The sequence below is a fragment of the Hyperolius riggenbachi genome, chromosome 5, assembly GCF_040937935.1.
Source record: "Hyperolius riggenbachi isolate aHypRig1 chromosome 5, aHypRig1.pri, whole genome shotgun sequence".
Taxonomy (NCBI): domain Eukaryota; kingdom Metazoa; phylum Chordata; class Amphibia; order Anura; family Hyperoliidae; genus Hyperolius; species Hyperolius riggenbachi.
Window position 1 is genome coordinate 401,359,769 of NC_090650.1, and position 22,647 is coordinate 401,382,415.

At 45.3% G+C, this 22,647-nt stretch overlaps 1 protein-coding gene across 2 annotated transcripts in view; it reads left to right on the plus strand.

Moving 5' to 3' along the window:
- The window catches only part of LOC137519138 (fibrocystin-L-like), a 249,410-nt gene that overhangs the window by 135,199 nt on the left and 91,564 nt on the right, over window positions 1-22,647 (plus strand). For both annotated transcript variants that reach the window (XM_068237922.1, XM_068237921.1), the window contains 8 exons: window positions 665-769; window positions 9,329-9,514; window positions 13,532-13,702; window positions 16,988-17,202; window positions 17,325-18,303; window positions 19,103-19,342; window positions 21,557-21,706; window positions 22,431-22,608. In XM_068237922.1, the coding sequence (XP_068094023.1) occupies window positions 665-769; window positions 9,329-9,514; window positions 13,532-13,702; window positions 16,988-17,202; window positions 17,325-18,303; window positions 19,103-19,342; window positions 21,557-21,706; window positions 22,431-22,608 (2,224 nt within the window). The remainder of the gene's footprint in view (window positions 1-664; window positions 770-9,328; window positions 9,515-13,531; window positions 13,703-16,987; window positions 17,203-17,324; window positions 18,304-19,102; window positions 19,343-21,556; window positions 21,707-22,430; window positions 22,609-22,647) is intronic.

The window sequence follows — 22,647 nt, forward strand, 5'->3', positions numbered from 1 at the left end:
ATCCAGCTAATGCTATTATGAATGAAAGGAAACCTGTAATGTGCCCCCCCCCTACCCAAAAAAAAGAGCTTCACTTACCTGTGCCTGCACCGTCTCTGAACGATCCTCTGTTCCCCCGCCGCGGCTCAGTTTTGTTACTGCAAGTCGCCATCCACTGCACCTCCGCGTGCATCCTCGTTTGCGTTCCCTTTGATGGGAATGTCCTGCGCAGGTTCAGTACGAGGTTTTCTCGTACCGTGCCTGCAAAGGACACTCTCAGCAAGTCGGGAGCACGGACGAGGACCCGCGGCCACGGCCACGCAAGCACAGTGGCCATTGATTTGCAAGTCAGTGGTAATGAAACTGCGCCGTGGCGGGGGACTGGAGGATCGTTCAGAGTTGATGCTGGCACAGGGAGGCTGCAGAAGCCTGGCAGAATCTTTTTTGGCACATTACAGGTTTCCTTTAAATATATTATATAATTATTTTCAAAAACATCTGATCTGCATGCTTGTTCAGAGTCTTTGGCTAAAAGTATTAAAGGGCAAAGGATCACCAGGACACAAGGCAACTACATTGTTAGGAGGAAATAAATATGGCAGCCTCTGTATCCCTTTCATTACAAAGTACACCTGTGTCTGCTATAAGTTAGCCATCATTTTCTCCTGTGGTCTCTCTTGTTTAGGCTCCCTCCCATGCAGTGTCTCCACCAGCTCCACCACGCAGCTGACCTGTGTGATCCAAAGTCCCGGAAGAGTCTTCACTGTTACAAATGCTGGAAGTGATGCCAGTAAGGGTGGAATGGTTATATTGTTATGTGATGTTTACAGAACTATAGAGCATTCCATTAACATTTATAGTCTTGTAATTATGTCATACCGGTGCGTACACACGTTGGATTTGGACGTCCAAACGACGGGTCATTTGCGCAAATCTGACGTGTGTATGTACCTTTAGTGTCCTGCATTCCCAAAATTGCATTGCTGCTATGTTTATTTAAATTCCTACATGTAGGAGTTGATACTCTCTTGTCAAGCAGAGTTCACCTCCATCAATAAGTTTATAACTATCCATAAAAAATCCTATAAGTTTAACCACCTCACCTCCAAGGGTTATTCCCCTTAAGAACCAGAGTAATTTCCATATTTCGGGGCTGCGTCAATTAATCTGCCAATAATTTTATCAGTACTTATCACACTAAAATGATCTATATCTTGTTTTTAGGCTTTCTTTGGGTGGTAATTTTTGCTAAGAATTCTTTTACTCTAATTGCAATGGGAATAATAAGAATAAAAAATAGAAAAAAAAATCATTATTTCTCAGTTTTCAACCATTATAGTTTTAAAATAAAACGCTCTACTGTGGATAAAACCCACACATTTTATTTGCCAATTTGTCCCGTTTATTGCAACGTTTAAAATATTTCCCTAGTACAATGTATCGCGCTAATATAATATTTTGAAATAAAGGTGCATTTTTTTCAGTGTTGCGTCCATCTCTAATTACAAGCCCATATTTTAAAAAATAACATTAATTTACCCTCTTGACATACATATTAAAAAAGTTCAGTGCCTAAGGTAACTATTTATGTATTTTTTTTAATTGTCACTTTTTTTTAATTTGAACATTTTACTTGGGTATTTATGGGAGAGTGTTGGAGGTAAGGAGTTAATTTTCAATTATGTGTAGGTCTTTGTAACGATCGGTGGGCGCAGAGAGTATCTGATTACCGGTGATCTGCAGTATCACCGGAAATACAGATATATACCAGATTATAAGTGATCTGCAGTCTCACCGATAATCCGATATACAAACTAACCTCTGTTCACCTGAGTAGAGTGTAGTGTTTGGTGTAACAGTAACACTTAGAGGACAAGGCCTCAATGCAGCAAGGAGTACTGCACAGATTCCTTCCGCAGACCTGCTCTCCAAGACGGGAGGAGTCAGACTGACAGTAGGAAGGTATATCTGAAAGTGACCCTCAGGAGGAAGGATCGCTAACAGAGCGAGGAACCGCCTCTAACGGTAAGGTCGGTTCTCGAGGTCGGACAAGCCAGGTCGTACACACACGGACAGATAAAGTACAAGATCAGGAGGCAAAGGCGGAGTCAAAGTACAGGCAGGGTTCAGCAACGAGGTATCAGATATATCGGGGTACAAAATCAGGAGGCAGAAACAGAGTCAAGGAACGAGCCGGGGTTCGGCAACAGAGTATCAGAAATATCGAGGTACAAGATCAGAGTTCAGGAGGATAGTCAAAGCAGGCAAAAGTCATAACATATAATCACAATCAAACTAGTACTTTAGCTATCAACAGAATCTAGCTAAGTGTAGGATTACAGCTCCAGCTGGTCCCGGCACACTTAAGGATCTGACTACGGATCTGGGTGCTCCCACATATGTGATCGCACGCCAGACAAAGAGCAAGTGAACAACCAGCAGTATATATACTCTAGGACCTTTCCAGGACTTCCCTAATTGCTGGTCCAATGAGAGCAGTGGAATTTGTCAGCTGACCCAGCTGGTCAGCCGACACCCTTCTAACTGCTATTTAAACTCTGCCTCTGTGCTCGCGCGCGTGTAAGTCTGAATCCTGGTGGACTATCAGTCCCAGCCACACCAGTACTGTCATGCAATGTATCTAGTGCGGGGGCCGCCTCTGATGCGGATTCCGCCGTTACCAATGCGGATTCCGCCGCACTGCCCATGCGGCATGCGGCGTTTTTTTCCGCGTTGTGACGCCATGCTGGACGCGGAAACAGCCGCCTCACCTCGAGAGACGGCGGCTTTTCCGCGTTTCCTCACAGTACCCCCCTCCCGAGGAGTGGACTCCGGACAACTCCTACCAGGTTTCTCGGGATGTAAGGCGTGAAATTCCCTCCTTAATTCGTCCGCATGCATGCGACTCCCCGGTACACATTGTCTCTCCTCAATGCCGTACCCTTTCCAATGTACGAGATATTGTACCGAGTTTTGTACAATGCGTGAATCTAAAATCTTTTCTACCTCGTACTCAGGTTGGTCATCCACCAACACAGGAGGAGGAGGAGTGGGACCCACATGGACTGCTGGCTTAAGCAGGGATACGTGGAAGGACCTTACCCCACGCATGCTAGCGGGAAGATCAACCGCGTAAGTGACGTTGTTGATCCTTCTGGCTATCGGGAAAGGCCCGACAAACCTGGGACCCAACTTGTCTGAGGGCTGTTTCAGGGCCAAGTGACGTGTGGATACCCAAACCAAGTCTCCTGGTTGGAATCTCCACTCCAAAGACCGTTTCTTGTCAGCTTGACCCTTCTGACTCAGAAACGCCTTTTCCAAACTGTCTCTCACCGTCCGCCAAATGTCTTTAAAAGACCTTTGCCAAGCCTCCAGAGCTGGAAACGGAGTGGAGGCCACTGGTAACGGTGAAAATTTGGGCAATCTTCCAGACACAACCTGGAACGGAGAAAATCCAGTGGAAGAACTTTTCAAATTGTTTTGTGCAAATTCTGCAAAGGGCAGAAATTTGACCCAGTCATTCTGCGCCTCTGCAACGTAGCATCTCAAAAACTGCTCTAACGACTGGTTGACCCTCTCCGTCTGACCGTTGGTCTGTGGGTGGTAGCCCGATGAAAACGACAGCTTCATGCCCATTTGATGACAGAATGCCCTCCAGAATTTAGATACGAATTGGACTCCCCGATCGGACACTATGTTTTCCGGAATGCCGTGTAACCGGAACACGTGTTTGATAAACAAGTCGGCCAATTCCTGGGCCGAGGGGAGTCCTTTCAAGGGCACAAAATGGGCCATCTTGCTGAAGCGGTCGACTACCACCCAAATGACCGACATGCCCTCTGATCTGGGAAGCTCACCCACAAAATCCATGGACAAGTGGGTCCATGGTTCATTCGGGGTGGGTAAAGGCTGCAACTTCCCTACAGGTGCCAGCCGGGAGGGTTTGCTTTTAGCACATACCGCACAATCCTTAACAAATTCTTTGCAGTCGGCTGCCAGAGACGGCCACCAAGCGCACCTGGCCACAAGATCCTGCGTTCTAGATGCCCCAGGATGTCCCGCATTCTTGTGTGAATGGAATATCTGTAGCACCCGGAGACGGAATGGCAGAGGCACAAATAAAACCCCCTCAGGCTTCCCCTCAGGGACATCCTGCTGAAAAGGACTCAAGGTCTCTGTCCAGTCTTCCCAAGTCTCTGTTACGGCCAGCACCAAATTTTGTGGGACAATGGTCTCTGGGGCAGAAGGCTGTGCTGTCTCCAACTCAAAGCATCTGGACAGGGCATCTGCCTTAATGTTCTTGCTACCCGGGGTATACGTAATTATGAACCTGAACCTCGAAAAAAACAAAGACCATCGAGCCTGACGGGGACTTAATCTCTTAGCCCCCTCGATGTATTCTAGATTCTTGTGATCCGTGTATACAGTAATTGTATGTTCTGCTCCTTCCAGCCAGTGACGCCACTCCTCAAAGGCAAGTTTAATGGCTAAGAGCTCTCTGTTGCCTATATCGTAGTTTCTCTCTGCCGGAGAGAACCTACGAGAGAAATACGCACAAGGGTGTAGCCTTCCCTGCAAGCCTGACCGCTGAGACAGCACAGCCCCTACCCCAACCTCCGAGGCGTCTACCTCAACAATAAAAGGATAAGAGGTGTCTACATGTCTCAGGATGGGTGCGGAACAAAACAAATCTTTTAAAGTGGAGAAAGCACTTAATGCATCAGGAGACCAGTGGGTGGTATCTGCCCCTTTTTCGTAAGACAGGTGAGGGGTGCGATAACCGTGGAATACCCCTTTATGAACCTTCTATAATAATTCGCAAAGCCTAAAAACCACTGTAAAGACTTCAACCCAACCGGCTGAGGCCATTCCAAAACAGCGGAGACTTTGGCGGGGTCCATAGACAGGCCCGTGGTGGAAATTATGTACCCCAGAAAGGCGACAGATGTGACTTCAAAAATACACTTCTCAATCTTAGCATAAAGTGAGTTTTGTCTTAATTTGTTGAGTACAAATTTCACATGTATTCTGTGCTCAGAGAGGTTGTTGGAGAAAACAAGTATATCGTCTAGATAGACCAGCACAAATCTCCCCAACACCTCTCTGAAGACCTCGTTGATGAGTTCCTGGAAAACGGCCGGGGCATTACATAACCCAAAGGGCATCACCAGATACTCGTAATGCCCGTCTGGCGTGTTAAAGGCCGTTTTCCACTCATCGCCCTTTCTAATGCGCACCAGGTTGTACGCGCCCCGTAAATCCAGCTTTGAGAAGATCTTAGCATCGGTGACCTGCGTAAATGAATCGTCTATCAGGGGTAACGGATAGCGATTCTTTACCGTGATCTTATTTAGTCCCCGGTAATCAATACAGGGCCGCAGGCCCCCGTCTTTCTTTTTAACGAAAAAGAAACCTGCTCCAGCAGGCGATCGGGACGGCCGGATGAAGCCTTTGGCTAAATTGTCACGGATATATTCCTTCATAGCCAATTTCTCTGGCCCAGATAAATTGTACAAATGACCCCGAGGGGGCATACAACCTGAACGTATATCAATGGGGCAATCGAAAGAGCGATGTGGGGGTAACTTGTCTGCAGCCTTGGGACAGAATACATCAGAATATTCCACATATTGCTCAGGTACCCCCTGAACATGAACCCTGGTTTGGCCCAATGTCACCTTCCCTAAACATCGCTGAAAGCAGTGTGCTGACCAAGAAATTAGTTGGCCGGTGGCCCAATCAATGTGTGGAGAATGAAGGTGCAACCATGGCATGCCGAGTATAATGGTGGAGGTTGTCATATGCAACACAAAGAACTGTAACTTTTCCCAGTGCAGTACCCCTATGGTGACCCCCACCTCTGGTGTCTGAGACAGTGGGTGATTCCCTTGCAGAGGAGAGTCATCCACTGCCGTAACCTGGATGGGTGGTTGTACTGGTGTGAGCGGAATACACAATCTCTCAGCAAACTCCGAATCCATAAAATTTGCCGCGGAGCCTGAATCGATAAAGGCTTCCGTGACCTCAGTCTTATCTTCCCATGTAACAGTACAGGGAAGAAGCAATCGTTTTTCTTCTAGGGGTAAAAGTCGGACGCCCAGGGTGTTACCCCCCACCACTCCTAAGCGGCAGCGTTTTCCCGGCTTATTGGGGCAGTTCTGTACTATATGCCCCCCTTCACCGCAGTACAAACACAGCTGTTCGGTCATTCTCCGTCTTCGCTCTACCTGGGTTAATTTTGACCGAGCAATCTGCATCGGCTCGGAAGGAGGCACGACAGGAGAAGGTGAAATAGTAGTAGGTGGAGTCACTGGGACCGTGGTGTAAGATACCCCTCTGAGACGGGAACTACCCCTGGTCTGTTTTTGGTAGCGCAGCCTGCGGTCGATTCGGATGGCCGCTGAGATGGCCTCATCGACTGTTCTGGGCTCGGGCTGGCTTAACATCAAATCAGAGACCTCATCGGACAGCCCTGACAAGAAATGATCTAATAGGGCATAGGTGTCCCACCTGGCCGTAACTGACCACCTCCTAAACTCGGCCGCGTAATCTTCGACCGGACCTTCGCCTTGACGCAAAAGCTTGAGCTTCTGCTCAGAAGTCGAGGCAAGGTCCGGATCGTCGTAAATTACCGCCATAGCTTTAAAAAATTCCTCTACAGAGGTAAGAGCTTTGTCTCCGGCGGGCAGGCTATACGCCCAAGACTGGGAGTCGCCGGACAACAAAGTTTTAATAAACGTGACCCTCTGGGTCTCAGTACCCGAAGATTGGGGTCTCAACTCAAAATAGGACAACACCCTACTCCTAAAATTCCGGAAGTCAGATCTGTGGCCGGAAAAGCTTTCAGGTACAGGCATACGTATGTCAGAGCTAGGAGAGGATCGCACATGATCCACTGATGTCTGGAGGGTTTGTACAGACCCTGATAGGGCATCAATAAGAGTTATGTGAGTGCCCAGTACTTGATTGATGTTGTCCACCGAAGCGGCAAGTACACCCAGACAATCAGTGTTTGCGTCCATTTTGTATTTTGGTCTGGCGTTCTGTAACGATCGGTGGGCGCAGAGAGTATCTGATTACCGGTGATCTGCAGTATCACCGGAAATACAGATATATACCAGATTATAAGTGATCTGCAGTCTCACCGATAATCCGATATACAAACTAACCTCTGTTCACCTGAGTAGAGTGTAGTGTTTGGTGTAACAGTAACACTTAGAGGACAAGGCCTCAATGCAGCAAGGAGTACTGCACAGATTCCTTCCGCAGACCTGCTCTCCAAGACGGGAGGAGTCAGACTGACAGTAGGAAGGTATATCTGAAAGTGACCCTCAGGAGGAAGGATCGCTAACAGAGCGAGGAACCGCCTCTAACGGTAAGGTCGGTTCTCGAGGTCGGACAAGCCAGGTCGTACACACACGGACAGATAAAGTACAAGATCAGGAGGCAAAGGCGGAGTCAAAGTACAGGCAGGGTTCAGCAACGAGGTATCAGATATATCGGGGTACAAAATCAGGAGGCAGAAACAGAGTCAAGGAACGAGCCGGGGTTCGGCAACAGAGTATCAGAAATATCGAGGTACAAGATCAGAGTTCAGGAGGATAGTCAAAGCAGGCAAAAGTCATAACATATAATCACAATCAAACTAGTACTTTAGCTATCAACAGAATCTAGCTAAGTGTAGGATTACAGCTCCAGCTGGTCCCGGCACACTTAAGGATCTGACTACGGATCTGGGTGCTCCCACATATGTGATCGCACGCCAGACAAAGAGCAAGTGAACAACCAGCAGTATATATACTCTAGGACCTTTCCAGGACCTCCCTAATTGCTGGTCCAATGAGAGCAGTGGAATTTGTCAGCTGACCCAGCTGGTCAGCCGACACCCTTCTAACTGCTATTTAAACTCTGCCTCTGTGCTCGCGCGCGTGTAAGTCTGAATCCTGGTGGACTATCAGTCCCAGCCACACCAGTACTGTCATGCAATGTTTCTAGTGCGGGGGCCGCCTCTGATGCGGATTCCGCCGTTACCAATGCGGATTCCGCCGCACTGCCCATGCGGCATGCGGCGTTTTTTCCGCGTTGTGACGCCATGCTGGACGCGGAAACAGCCGCCTCACCTCGAGAGACGGCGGCTTTTCCGCGTTTCCTCACGGTCTTTTTATTGAAATAAATGTATGTAGATGTAGTTTTACTATTTGGCCACAAGATGTCCTCACACACTTTCACCCTGCAACATACTAATAATATGCGAACAAGAAGTAAAGCCTAGATGTGTTACTTTTGGTTTTGTGAATGACCGCTGCATTTGTGAATGACCGCGGCATCTCATTGAAGTTGGCAATCATTGACCCGGGGACTTAGATTAATGAATGGGAACTGCGTTCTCATTCATTCATCTCTCCTCTAACAATGGGCAGCGAGTGTGTGCGGTGGCAAGGGACGAGTATCTACATCCCTGAGAGCTGTAGAGGGATTTTGCAGGGACATAGATACTTGTCCCAGGGAGGTAAAGTGGTTAAGCTTTCTCCTGGACTCTTACTCCTATAGGTTCAGGACCCGTTTAAAGGTGTGCATGAAATAGAGGCGCAAGAAAAAAAATGGGTGATGAGTGAAGCCGATATAAGTCTTAACGATAAAAAAAATACAGTTGTGAATTGGGCGCCAAATAAAAAAATGAAAAAATATTTACAGTGGTAATGACGATAGTAAAACATTGGTAAATGTTATGGATATTTTACTATATTGTACTATAATTAAACCTAACCTTACTCCTACACAGAACCCTCCCCCTCTGGTGCCTAACCTTTAAACCCCCCGTTCCTGACGCCTAACCCCTAAAACCCCCCTTCCTGATGGCTAACATTAAAACACCCCTTCCTAACCTTATAATTTTCAAAACGATACATTTTGAAATAATAATAATAAAAAAGGACAATTTGTAAAGACAAAGAAATTACAAAACTATAACTTTCTAATTTTCAAAAACAAAAAATTATGGACGAGAGGGATTTTCCCCTTTCAGCGCTCCTCCCTTTCATTCCCCAATAACTTTATCACTATTTATCACAAATAAATGATCTATCTATACTTCGGAAACAAAGGCCATGCTGGACTATATAGTCCACACACAATAACCCACTGAGATGTAACTCTTTCCCTTTTAGCTTTTTTTAATGAATTTTACCTAGAAGAGTTTAAGAGGGAGCCAACAAAACAGAATAATGTTTTTGAGTATCCCTTAAATTCAGTGCTTTATAAATGTCTAGTAGTCATGGTAATTGGATATTCTGTTTCTTATTGTGAGTCTGTCCTTGTTTCTTGTAACAAAGTGTGTTTTGTGTTTCAGCTTATGGCGCTGGCTATGCTTGGTCTCCATCCAGGCTGGATATAGCTGTAGGAGACACTGTGGTCTGGCAGTGGCAGAATCAGCTTTTCAGCCAGGGGGTCGGATACAGAGTTTTCTCAGTGTCAGATCCGGCCAACACCACCTATGATGGCGTCGCCTTCAACAGCGGTCCCCGAGTGGCCGCAGGTCTGTAGCCAGTTTATCCATTTCTAAAAGTTGTGTTGTCTACCAGTGGGCTACATGTGTGATCAGAATCAATTTTATTCGGCAAGTATGACTGATGTTGCAACCAAAACTATTTGTGGTACACACGGCATTGGTCATAGTGCAAATAATAATATAAGGTCATAGTGCAAATAGCAACAGTGACTAGCGAGCATTGAGGACACACACACACACATATAGAAATTAGGCATAGGTTCAGTAAAGCAAGGATTCTAGAGAGGCCGGAGGGGGAGTCTGGGAGGTTTTGCTGAGGATTAGGACTGCTTGGGGCAAGAAGGTGTTTCTGTGCCTGGAGGTTTTGTTGGGGATGGTCATGTAGCAGTGACCTGAAGGAAGGAGGTTGAAGAAACAATTTCGGAGTGGGAGAAGTCATGCGTTCTCCTGTTGGCCTGGACCTTATTTTAGATGTCTCAAGGAGGTCCAGCAGTGGCAGTGGTGACCCCATGGTCCTTTCAGCGGATTACTCTTTGAAGTTTGTGCCTGTCACTTGCGGTTGCACCTGTGAACCAGACAATGATGGCGGAGCAGAAGACAGATTCAATAGTGCCAGTGTAAAAACTGGTCAGCAGCTCCCGCGGCATTCCAATCCTGAGGCAACTGATTACTCAGGAAGAACAACCTTTGCTGAGCCTTCATTTTAGTTTTGGTGGTCATCCACCAAATCAGACAATGCACTTCCTATTGCAGAGCTGGGTGGGAGTGCCTGAAGACTGGGAGGAGGGCGGGCAATGCATACACAATCAGGCAGAGGAGAGTAAGGGAAGAAATGACATCAGGATTGGCTTCAAGATAGACACAGTTGAATGGAGAATCCTAAGAAGGATTTTCTTTTTTTTACTATAGAAAAAGCACTAAAATAAAAACGTGGACAGTGCAATACACATGTTATGTAGGTAAGTATTTATCTACTTATATATGTGTTTTTTTTTCTGAGATTTTCTGAGTATGGCTGACAGCTCCTCTTTAAAGCAGAACTGTAATGACATATAGCAGAATGCAGTAAATTATTCAGGATTCCCACATTTACATTAAATATCCTGACTTCAGCATCAGAAACATTTCCTATAGCTGTATATTGCTGCATATTGGTATGTAGCTCCGCCCTCCAACTGAGGCTTAGCCTAGGCTGTTTTATTATACGGAATCCCCCAAAGCATTCTGGGAAGACCAGGCATTATTTTTACTAACTCAATCACAAGAAAATGTATGCGTGCTCTACACCAAGCTTAACCCTTTCAAGTCTAGCTGTGCAAATCTGGCTAAAATGGCTTACCATTAGTGTTGGGCGAACACCTGGATGTTCGGGTTCGGGCCGAACAAGCCGAACATGGGCCAGATGTTCGGCATGTTCGGCCCGAACGCCGAACTCAATGGAAGTCAATGGGACCCCCGAACATGCCCATTTTGGGGGCCCTATGGGGTCGCAGGCATAAGGGGGGAGCATGCCCTGATCGCGGGGGGGGGGTCGGAAATTCCCCCCACCCCCTCCGCTAGCGCTCCCCCCTCTGCCCGCTTCCCCATAAAAAAAGTTTAAGGCAAGTTAAATAGTACTTGGTGGCTGGCCTGGCACTGGCAGTGGAGTGAGGAGGAGGAGGAGTCCGAGTAGCAGAGTGACGCGTTGAGGCTGGGCAGCGGGCGGTTCAGCGGTAGTACCCTTGTGGTACTTCCGCCCTTTCTCTGACCTCACGTCCTCTGCATACGAGGGTACGCGTCATGCGTACCCTCGTATGCGTCATCACGTAGAGGACGTGAGGTCAGAGAAAGGGCGGAAGTACCTCAACGCGTCACTCTGCTACTCGGACTCCTCCTCCTCCTCACTCCACTGCCAGTGCCAGGCCAGCCACCAAGTACTATTTAACTTGCCTTAAACTTTTTTTATGGGGAAGCGGGCAGAGGGGGGAGCGCTAGCGGAGGGGGTGGGGGGAATTTCCGACCCCCCCCCGCGATCGGGGCATGCTCCCCCCTTATGCCTGCGACCCCATAGGGGGGCCGTATTGCGGCATGTTCGGGCGAACAGGGCCCTGTTCGGCCGAACAGGGGCCCTGTTCGGCCCTGTTCGGCGGCCATTCAGTAGTTCGGGGCGAACCCGAACTTGAAAGGCCGAACACCATCAGGTGTTCGGCCGAACTCGAACATCACCCGAACAGGGTGATGTTCTGCAGAACCCGAACAGTGGCGAACACTGTTCGCCCAACACTACTTACCATGAGACATGCTCACGCAGAAATGCATCTGCTTTCGCATGCCCAACTTTGCAGGGTCAAAAACCAATACCGCGAAGCGGTTGCCCTGCGGGAATTAGTTCATGCTATACAGCACTATCCAGGAGCGCCTCGGGGAGGCTTCCCATATGCGTGCTCTACACCAAGCCCCAAGCTTGGTGTAGAGCACGCATACATTTTCTTGTGATTGAGATTATTTTTACTAAACATTACGCATAGATTACCTGCCAGTACTAAAGATGTTAAAGCAAACCTGAGTTGAGAGGGATATGAAGGCTGACATATTTACTTCCTTTTCAACAATGCAGATTGCCTGGCTGCCTTGCTGATCCTCTACCTCTAACACTTTAAACCATAGACCCTGAACAAGCATCCAGGGCAGATGTTTCTGACTGAAGTCTGACTGGATTAGCTGCATGCTTGTTTCAGGTGTGGGATTCAGACACTACTGCAGCAGGACGGCCAGGCAACTGGTATTGTTTAAAAGGAAATAAATACGGCATCTTCCATATCCCTATGCTTTCCTTGTTTTCATGTGAGGCCTGCTGGATCCACCGTCTTACTTCAGTTATGCTCCAATCTCCTCCAGCAGTCTTCACCCCGTGTGGGATGACAAGGGCGTCGTCCCAGCAGCCGGTTACACTCAGGCCTTGATGTGCGCAAAGGATAGGAACTGAAGTGGGCAAGACAGAAGTACCAACGGAACCACACTAGGCAGTTACAGGCAGGGAACTAAGACAGTCCAGGTCAGCAACAGGTGATTAGCCAGGCACGGTACAGAATCACAAAAGGTTATCTAATCAATCCAATAGCAGTCCAGGGGTTATACAAGGTAGATCAGACTATTACGTTACCAAGGGATGACACAGAAGCAGGTCAAGAACAGTTCCAAAGGTCGGTCCAGGCAGCAGGGATGAGCAGAAATTACGTCCATGTGTAATTATGCATCATAATACGCAATTACGCATCATAATCGTAACGCGGAATTTTAAGGGAAGAGCATAATTCATTTCGTAGTTAATTATTTCCATTCGTAATTACGCATACATTTACGTGTAATTTTGTGGTGATTTTGGCAGTGAATAGCAAAGCATATATCGCTACCTATGTTAAGGAGAATAGTGGGTACAAGTTACAAAAAAAATTGTTCAAAAAGACCTTTTAGTTTTTGAGAAAATCGATTTTAAAAATACAAAAAAAATGTTTTTGAAACTGTAATTTTTCTAGGTTTAAAAACCATTTTTCTTTGCATTTTTAAAATGGATTTTTCTTAAAAACGACAAAGTCTTTTTGAAAAATATTTTGTTGACGTCTACTCACTATTCTCCTTAACATGTGTAGCAATTTTGGTAGCACTAGCATGTATGGGGGCTTTGCAATTCACAGCCAAAGTCGGCACGAAATTATGTGTAAATTACGCATACATTCATATGTAATTACGAATTATTATACAAGATCAATTTGTAATTACGTATAGGCGTAATTGCATAAAAAATGTACGCGTAATTTCACGTAAATCAATACCAGGCAGCAATCGAATAACAAGGTCAAGAGACAAGGCAAGGTCGTACTAGGAAATCTGATAGTATACACACACACCCAGAGGGCGGAGTAGCACAAGGAAGCTATCGTTATCACAGGCAAGGGGGGTGGGGCAGACTTTTTTTTAAGGAAAGTGAGAACAAAGCTAATGTGAAAATGCAGTGTTTTTTTTTTTTGTATTGTGCCTGATTATCAATATTATTGTTCCTTCCAGGTTCCTTTTCTTACCAGTTCACCTCCCCGGGTAGCTATTACTACAGCAGTGGTAATGTGAATGATGCAATCAACCTCGTCATGCAGGGAGTGGTCAATGTATCTCCACGCGCAGACCAGACCAGTACGGTACATGTGACAGTGGGGAGCACAGAGGCTACTTATGTACCAGGTAAGGGGCAAAATCCACAAATACATTCTGTTCTTGGGAAAGTAATATGGAAAAACATTACTGCTTTACAAGTGAATGACATTATTATTGTGTCTTTCCACTTTCTTGCCTTAGTTTAAAGTGGATCCGAGATAAACTTTTACTCATTGCATAATTGTGTTCCTTTCATATAGTTTATAGGGCATTCCTCAAGCCAAACAATATTTTTGTTTTGTTTTAATACTCTAATTCCCTATAAACTAAACAAGCCTCGCCCACAGCTTTTTCAGAGGGCCTTGGCACTGTAGCAAGGGCTTATGGGAGCTCAGTCTGGGCAGGAGGAGGAGGAGGTTACTAGCCAGAGATTTCAGAGGCAGAGGGGAGGAGGGGACTCGGAGGAGGAAGGAGGAGAGGGAACTGAATTTGGCACAGGCTGAGGGCTAAAGATGCTATCAGCTTGCCTGTGTGTGATGTGACAAACAGAACATGGCTGCCCTCATTGTATCACAGGAATAAATAATCATAAACTGTTGAAACTGTTTGCAGCCAGATTTGATTGCTGTGTAAACTATCTAAACTTTAGATAAGATATATAGACAAGATCTGACAAATCAGTAGATGTTAATTCATTAAGCTGCGCAGCTTAGTGTGGCAGCGCAAGTAAAGTTTTCAAAGTAGGCACACTACTGCTGTAACAACAATAACAATAACAATAATATTTATATAGCGCTTTTCTCCCTGGGGACTCAAAGCGCTGTGACCCTGCATTATGCAGTCTCAAAGGCTAGGGAAAAGAGGTGAGTTTTTAGCCTTTTTTTAAAGCTGTCCAGAGAAGGAGCCTCTCGTACTGATTGTGGAAGTGAGTTCCATAGAGTAGGGGCTGCATAGGAAAAGGCCCGAGCACCAAATGTTAAGTGTATCCTGGGAATAACCAGCTTCATCTTGTTGGCAGAGCGGAGGGTGCGTGGAGGGGCATAAAGTTCCAATAGATCTGCTATGTATTTGGGTCCCATGTGGTGTAGAGCCTTGAATGTCAGCAGGCAGATCTTAAAATTGATTCTCCATTTTACTGGCAACCAGTGAAGAGTTTGCAGTACTGGGGTGATGTGTGAGCTGCGGGGGGCATTGGCTAGGAGTCTGGCTGCAGCATTCTGTACTAGCTGTAAGGGGCGCAGAACCTTATCTGTAGATCCGATTAACAGGGCGTTGCAGTAGTCTAGGCGGGAGGATACAAATGCGTGAACCAGGGCAGGTAGGTCTTCAGCTGGGATAAGGTGTTTTATTTTCGCTATATTTCTTAGATGGAAGAAGGAAGACTTGACGACAGCTGATACCTGCTGTCTGAGTTTTAGATTTCCATCCAGGATCACCCCAAGGTTTCGCACAGAGTCTTTATACTGCACAGTATCTCCCCCAATTGCTAGTTTGAGGTGGTGAGCGTTTTGAACTTTATCCATCATGTGTGGACCACCTACCACCAACACCTCTGTTTTGTCAGAGTTCAGCCTCAGCCAGCTGGTGTTCATCCAATTTTGTAAATCCACTAGACACGCATTTATGGATGCTGATGGGTCTTGAGTGCCAGGCTTGAAGGACAGATACAGTTGTGTGTCATCTGCATAACAATGGTATCCTAAACCATAGTTCTGGATTATTTTGCCCAGTGGGAGCATGTAGACTGCAAAGAGTAATGGTGATAGTACAGAACCCTGTGGAACTCCATAGGCAAGTGGCACTGGATTAGAGTAGTGTGTGCCCAGACATACTTGCTGTGTCCTGCCAGATAGGAAGGTCTGAAACCAGCTAAGAACAGTACCCCTTAGGCCACAGTAATTCTTCAGTCGCTGGATTAGTATTTCATGGTCCACAGTATCAAATGCTGCTGACAAGTCAAGAAGAATCAGAATTGAGCAATCACCCTTGTCCCTTGCAGTAAGTAGATCATTCATTACTCGGACTAATGCTGTTTCAGTGCTGTGCCTTTTCCTGAATCCTGACTGAAAAGTATCAAAGATGTTGTTATCTGTAAGCCTGGCTTCTAGCTGGTTGGCGACTGCTTTCTCGATAACTTTTGATAGGAATGGTAAGTTCGCCACAGGTCTGTAGTTGGTTACAGAATCAGGATCTAGTGATGGTTTCTTCAGGAGGGGTTTTATGATTGCTTTCTTTAGTTCTTCTGGGAAAAGTCCACTTTGCAAGGAGCACTGAGTGATTTTGTGAAGTGCTGGCCTGAACAGCGCTGGGCACTGCATTAAGGATCCAGTTGGGCCAGGATCCAGGTCGCAGGTAGTGGGGCGGAGACTTTGAATGAGAATTCCAAAATCTTCTACACTCAGAGTGTCAAAGACTTGCCATGGTGGTACGGTAGTAGGCATATGCAACGTCCAGTGGTCAATTGATGTTGTTGGTGTAATGCTGGCACGGATGCTAGACACCTTGTTTGTGAAGAAGGCAGAGAATTCTTCACACCTTTCCCTGGAGTATGTGGTTGGGGCTTTTAGGCAGGAAGGATTGCAGAGTGATTCCACTGTGTGGAAGAGTTGAGCAGCTCTGATGTTGGCTGTAGATATTTTGTGCGAGATAAAGTCTGATTTTTTCTTGGTTATTGCTTGTTGGTATTGTCTGAGGTGTTGAACTAGGCTAGATTTGTGCTCCCCAGTCCCTGATTTACGCCACTGTCTTTCTAGTCTGCGCCCTTTCTGTAGCATGCACTACTAACTTCCCTCCAAAATTAACGGCCACTCCAATTGTACTTGTATTTAGTTTGAAACATATTATATGGCTCTCACAGAATTACATTTTAAAATATGTAACGTTCATGGCTCTCTCAGCCACGAAGGTTCCTGACCCCTACTGTAGAGGCTTCATCTTCTGACCCTCTGTTATCGTTAGTGGACCCCCTGAAGAAATCCAACAAGAACTTGTTGGATTGAATATTGAAGCTGCACTCATCTTCTGTCACGAGTGTGCGGTACTGCGCCTGCACAAATATGGCCGTGCCTCCGCAGTAAGCTGGAACTGCTTGTGCATGAGCAGCTCCATGCTACTGTGGAGGCACGGCCATACTCGTGTGGTTGTAGCATAGCCGCTCTTGAGCCTGAAGAGGAGCATGGCACGGATCTTCCAGAAGGTCCCATTGAGCGGCGGCGAGGAGGACACGAGACGCCTCTACAGCATCCAGGGGCTTTCCTCTTCTTCAGTATGTATGTGTTTTCGGGTGCACTTTAAGTGATAGAGATATGGGAACCAAACCTACATTTCTCTTCATTTTCTACTATTCAGGTTACATTTTGTGTGTTTCTACAGATTCCTTTCCAGTGTCCCCAGCTGCGGCCTGTGTGGCTCCACCACCCGCCTGTCTACAGCTCAACACTGTCCTTCCCAGTAACAGCTCCTTCTGGTTCAGCTTCTCCAGCTGTTACTCGCCTTCCATTACCAACATCACTCCAACCTACGGGACCATTCATGATGCCATCACCATAACAGGAGCTGGATTCAGCAACATCACTTGTGCCAACCAGGTAAGAAGATGAATAGAGCTGGCTGGATAGAAGATAGATGGATAGAACGATATAAATACAGTAGATACATACATATAAATATAGAGATACATTCTCTAATGAAGTGTTGCTTTTTCCTATAGGTTTCAGTTGGAGGGTACCCTTGTCTAGTCTCCTCTGCAGATGTTAATTCAATAACCTGCAATGTAGATCCTCAGGGCTCCATGGATATTGGAATTGCAGAATTGGTTTCACTAACAGTGAACAACTATGGGAAAGCCATCAACACGTTAAGCTTGGAGATGGCCAGGAGATTCGCCTTGTTGCCTCACATTGACTCCATCACACCCAGCAATGGCTCAGTGACTGGACTGACAAGAATAACCATACACGGATCTGGCTTCTCCGGCAACAGCACAACCATATCAGGCTTAGGCTGCACCATCGTCTCTGTGAATTACACAGACATTGTTTGTGATACTCAGCCCAGTTATACACACACGGTTGGTGTTCAGGTCACTGTCAGTGCATTTCCTGCCCAATGTAAAGGAAGTTGCAGCTTCACCTACAGCAGTGATGTCAGGGTGGTTGTATCAGATGTTTCTCCAACTGTTGTAGGCAACACCTCAACCACATTGTTCATTAATGGCAGCGGATTTGGAGAGGCCATTAATGATGTGGTAGTTTATATTGGAGGTGGGGCAGCGACTGTGTTAAATGTCAGTGACACAAGTATTACATGTGTCATAGATCCAATTCCTGCCGGTAATTATGCACTCAAGGTTGTCGTTCTAAGTAAAGGTTTTGCTCAGGGCTCCTTCACCATCAGCAGTCCAGCTCAGGCAGCGCTCCTCACCCCATCTGGAAGTGTTCTTGGGGGGACGGTTCTTCAGATAGTAGGAAATGGATTCCACCCAACCAATACTGTAGTGCAGGTTGGAAGTGCCCCATGCAACATTACTTCAGTCACTCCTGGCAGCATCCTTTGTGTGACTCCACCAAGCACAACTGCCCAGACCGTTGCTGTCACCATACAAATACCATCTGCTTCCTACCCAGCACTGAGCTATTCCTACTCTGAGGCTGATACTCCAACCGTAACATCAGTTTCTCCCAGCACAGGTAAGGATTCTTTTAAATATAAGCCCTGTAAACATACAAATACCATTTTAAATGTAATTTTAAAAAATACCATCTTTTTCTTGTTCTGTCGGCTCTGTATTCAGCCAGACAGTTGGTCATATAATTGCACTAAAAGTTAAACATTTGGGGTGTTAAATGGAGCCAAAACACTGGTTTGTTGGTCAAAAAAGCATCACATTTAATTGTTGTGCAAAATTCTTCAAATTCATACAGATAAAGAATTCGTATGCAACTTCGCAAGCAGAGTCCCAAATAATGGTCTGATCCGTGTTTCACGGGGAACCACCGCTTCCTCAGAGACACACGCAATAACATATACAGGCAGTTCTTTAAAGCCTAAAAGCCACAGTAACAGACAGTTGCTCAGTGAAGTGGGATAACGTGACTCTCAAAACAGAAGCAACAATAGATACCAAAGTACATTTTCAGCATCCCTGAATTACAGTAGAGACTGTAGAGGAAGTTGTGGGGAAGTAAGGGTGGTGACAGAGGCAGAAAGTCTTGCCTAGGTTTGTAATGCCTTGAATTTGTAATGGCTTGTAATTTGAAAGCAAGTGAAAAGAACAAAGAATGTGCCTGTAGGCAAAGTAGGGTTCTTTAATGTTTTAAAGTTTCTCCATTGGTCCTTTTATTAAAAAAAAGTTTCAGTAAAAACATTTATTGTATCCTTTCAGCTCAAATATAAAAAAATACAATAAAAAAAAGTATCACACATGAGTTCTGTGCATTGCGTGAGCCACACTTATCTTTAAAACACCTTTTCGCTGTTGTTGGACAGGACCATCAGGAACCACCATCACTGTTTCTGGCACAAAGTTTGGCTCTGCTAATGCCACAGTGGCCATCAGTAACGCACCATGTACCATCGTCACCATCTCTGACACTCAGCTGAACTGCACTGTGGGAGATCACTGGGGAGGAACATTCCCCGTATCACTGCTCAACGGGAAAGGCTTTGCAAGGTCCAGCGCAAGTTTCACGTATCAGCTGAGTATGACGAGCGTCTCTCCAAGCCAAGGTGAGTGTGATCTCCGGAAAAAGGAGAAGGAAATACCAGAAACTTACAGAGGTGTTAGAGAAAAAAAGATCTGGTGGGGAATGCAAGATAGGAAAATTGGAATAATCTTATAGACTGAGGTCAAGAGTCCAAGACATCTGGATGATTTGGTGCAGAAATGGCAATCCAAGACTTGCAGAGAAGAACCCAATACGGGGCACACAAGATTGTACAATATTATTCAGGATACCCAATTTGATGTTTATTATTCTGGTTTCAGCATCAGAAATACTTCCTATATCTATATATGGCCTCTTGCACACTGCAAGCAAATCAGATTCAGATTCAGATTTTTAATCTGTTTTTACATCCGATTCCGATTCAGATTTTTAATCTTAACTGCATGCTGCGTTTTTTGATCCGTTTTTCTGTTGAATGTATTCAAGGAAAATCGGAAACGGAATCGGAATCGGAAACGGAATCGGAATCGGAATCGGAAAACGGATTTGCAGTGTGCAGGGAGCCTAAAAATCTGAATCTGAATCTGATTTGCTTGCAGTGTGCAAGAGGCCTATAGTTGTATATTGGTATGTGACCCCTCCTCCCAGTATTTAGTCTGTGCTATTATTTAATTATGCAGTACTCTAGGAGACCAGGGGCCATATGCAATTAGCGTTTTCTCATTAGTTTTCTCCTAGGTGTTATTTTCAAACTTGTCAATAACATGCGTTTAAAACCACCAGCAAGCAAGAAAACGCTCAAAATAATTTTTATAGTACTTTTTCAACTACTTGTTGGTACTTTTTCAATTGCAAATTGCTGAAAAGTTATTTTTAATTAAAGATGAAAAATTATCTCCAAGGAGAAAGCTCAGGAGAAAAAAATGAATTGATTATGGGCCCTGGTGTTGTTTTGCTCACTTTGGAACTCACAACAAACAAACATTTCTCAGAAACACTTGCCAGCAGTTAAGATGTCGCCACCTGTGATAAACGTAAGAATGTAAATCAGGGCAAGGAAAGATTTTACAATGGGCAAACACTGACTTAATCATTTATTAAGTAATACTGTAAAAAATTAGCAATTTTATTCACTCATTTGTAATGAGTTAAGTTCCACATTAACCACTGAAGTACCAGCAGTCTCTGCCCCCTTAAGGACCGGACACCTCTGGTACAAGAAACAACGGAATACCGACGGATACAGACGAATCACCGCACATACCCGCCGCAATCAGCGTCCACGCCACACGCCGGGTACCTCAGCTACTCACTCTGCCATCTCTATGATGGCAGAGTTCCTGTGAGCCGGGCAGGAGCCGCTTTCATTGGCTCCTGACTTTGTCTATCAATGTAAGCCAATGGGAGTTGCTTACGTTTATAGACAGGCCAATGAAATCGCTCCTGAACCGCTCACAGGAACTCTGCCGTTATAGAGACGGCAGAGCGAGTGACCCTCGGGGGGAGACATCGGCAAGATCGTCGGGAGGGATGAAAGCAGCGAGAACGCTCTGTGTCGGTGTATTGAAATCTACGCCCTGACAGCCAGGTTGCCATCACAACAGGGCGTAGATTTCAATTAGTGCGGTCCTGAAGTAGTTAAAGAAAGGTGAGGGTTAGAGGAACACACAGTAAGGACACACTGGTGGTGATCAGAGAAGGATTAACATTCATTGAGGCCATAGGCAAAGAAGTGACTTTGGCTGCCCTTTTTTATGCTTTTGGCAAGCTGAGGTGGGAGATGGGCCAGAGAAGCCAGAATTTGGGCCCATTGGCACCCACTAGGCCCCAGACACTTGTCTAGGTTGCCCCTTGTGGACTATCCTGCTCTGGTGTTGATGGAAAAAGGCCAGATACATGACCAAAGATGAGTGGAAGGAAGTGACATACAGGAAGTGCAAGGCTCAGGGAACAAGAGTCGTTTATAGGTAAAATGGCATCATACACAAATAAATGTGCCCCTCCCTCCCCCCTTACATTTTGATAAAGAAGCTGTGAAATATGTCATGAAGACGTTTCCTTTGAATACTCGGTAATGGTAAATTGTATTGGTGATCACCATCCCAGTGCAAAAAAGCGTAAAGCTGAAAGTCCAGAAATATGGGGATTGATGAGGTGAGCAATAAGCAATAAAACGATAATTTACGTAGCATTCAATACCACACACTGTATATAGCATTCATTAAAATTTGAACAAAGTACATATTTAGGACGTTTGTTTCTCTTTGATCCTTAGGCAGTTTCGGGGGCGGACTCACGCTCACTGTTGCCGGCTCTGGGTTTGATGAGCTGCTTTCCCGGGTGCTGATCTGTAACTCTGACTGTATAGTGGATGGCGTGAGATCCAATGCCAGCTTCCTGCTCTGCACGGTGCCCATGAGGAATAGTAAGTACAAGTTGGATAATGCAGACCACCGTTATTACTATTTATCATTTTTTATCCATATACAGTGGAGGGCCGAAATGTCGTATATGCGTCATTTTTCACGTAATTTTCACGCAATTCTGCAAAATTTTGTGTCGACTTTAGCGGTTAATAGCAAAGCCCCCATACATGCTATTGCTACCAAAATTGGTACATATGTTAAGAAAAATATTGGGTACAAGTCAAAAAAAGAATTTTCTAAAAAGACTATGTCGTTTTTAAGAAAATTTTAAAATTGCAAAGAAAAATGGTTTTTAAACTGTCTTTTTTGTTTAAAACATTTTTTCTTTGCATATTTAAAATAGATTTTCTCAAACTACAAGGTCTTTTTGGAAAATTATTTTTTTGACTTGTACCTATTATTCTCCTTAACACATGTAGCAATTTTGTTGTCACTACCATTTATGGGAGCTTTGCTATTCACTGGCAAACTCAACACAAAATTATGCAAAAATTATAACAAAATTTTAGGCGAAATTACAAATCACTATACGGAATCAATTGAATTTACAAATCGTAATTACATATAAGCGTAAATGTGAAAATGTATGCGAAATTTCGCATAATTGTAACTAGCTGATTACGATCATTACTGATTATATAATGCCACCATATATCTTTGCTCTTCTATTGAAATCATCAAGAAAACTCTAAACTCATAATGTTTCTGTGTATGTTTCCCCAGGCACAAATACATCTTCCCTGGTCTGTAACGTCAGTGTCATGAATGGAAACAATGTTGTCCAGATCAATAACTCCTTCACCTACTCTTCCGCTCTGACCCCCCTCATATACGACGTCACCCCAAAGAGAGGCGGCACCGCTGGGGGCACCAGGCTCACCATCACCGGATCTCTGTTTGGGTATTGGTTATCTTCATAATGGTTTCCTGTTACCAAAAT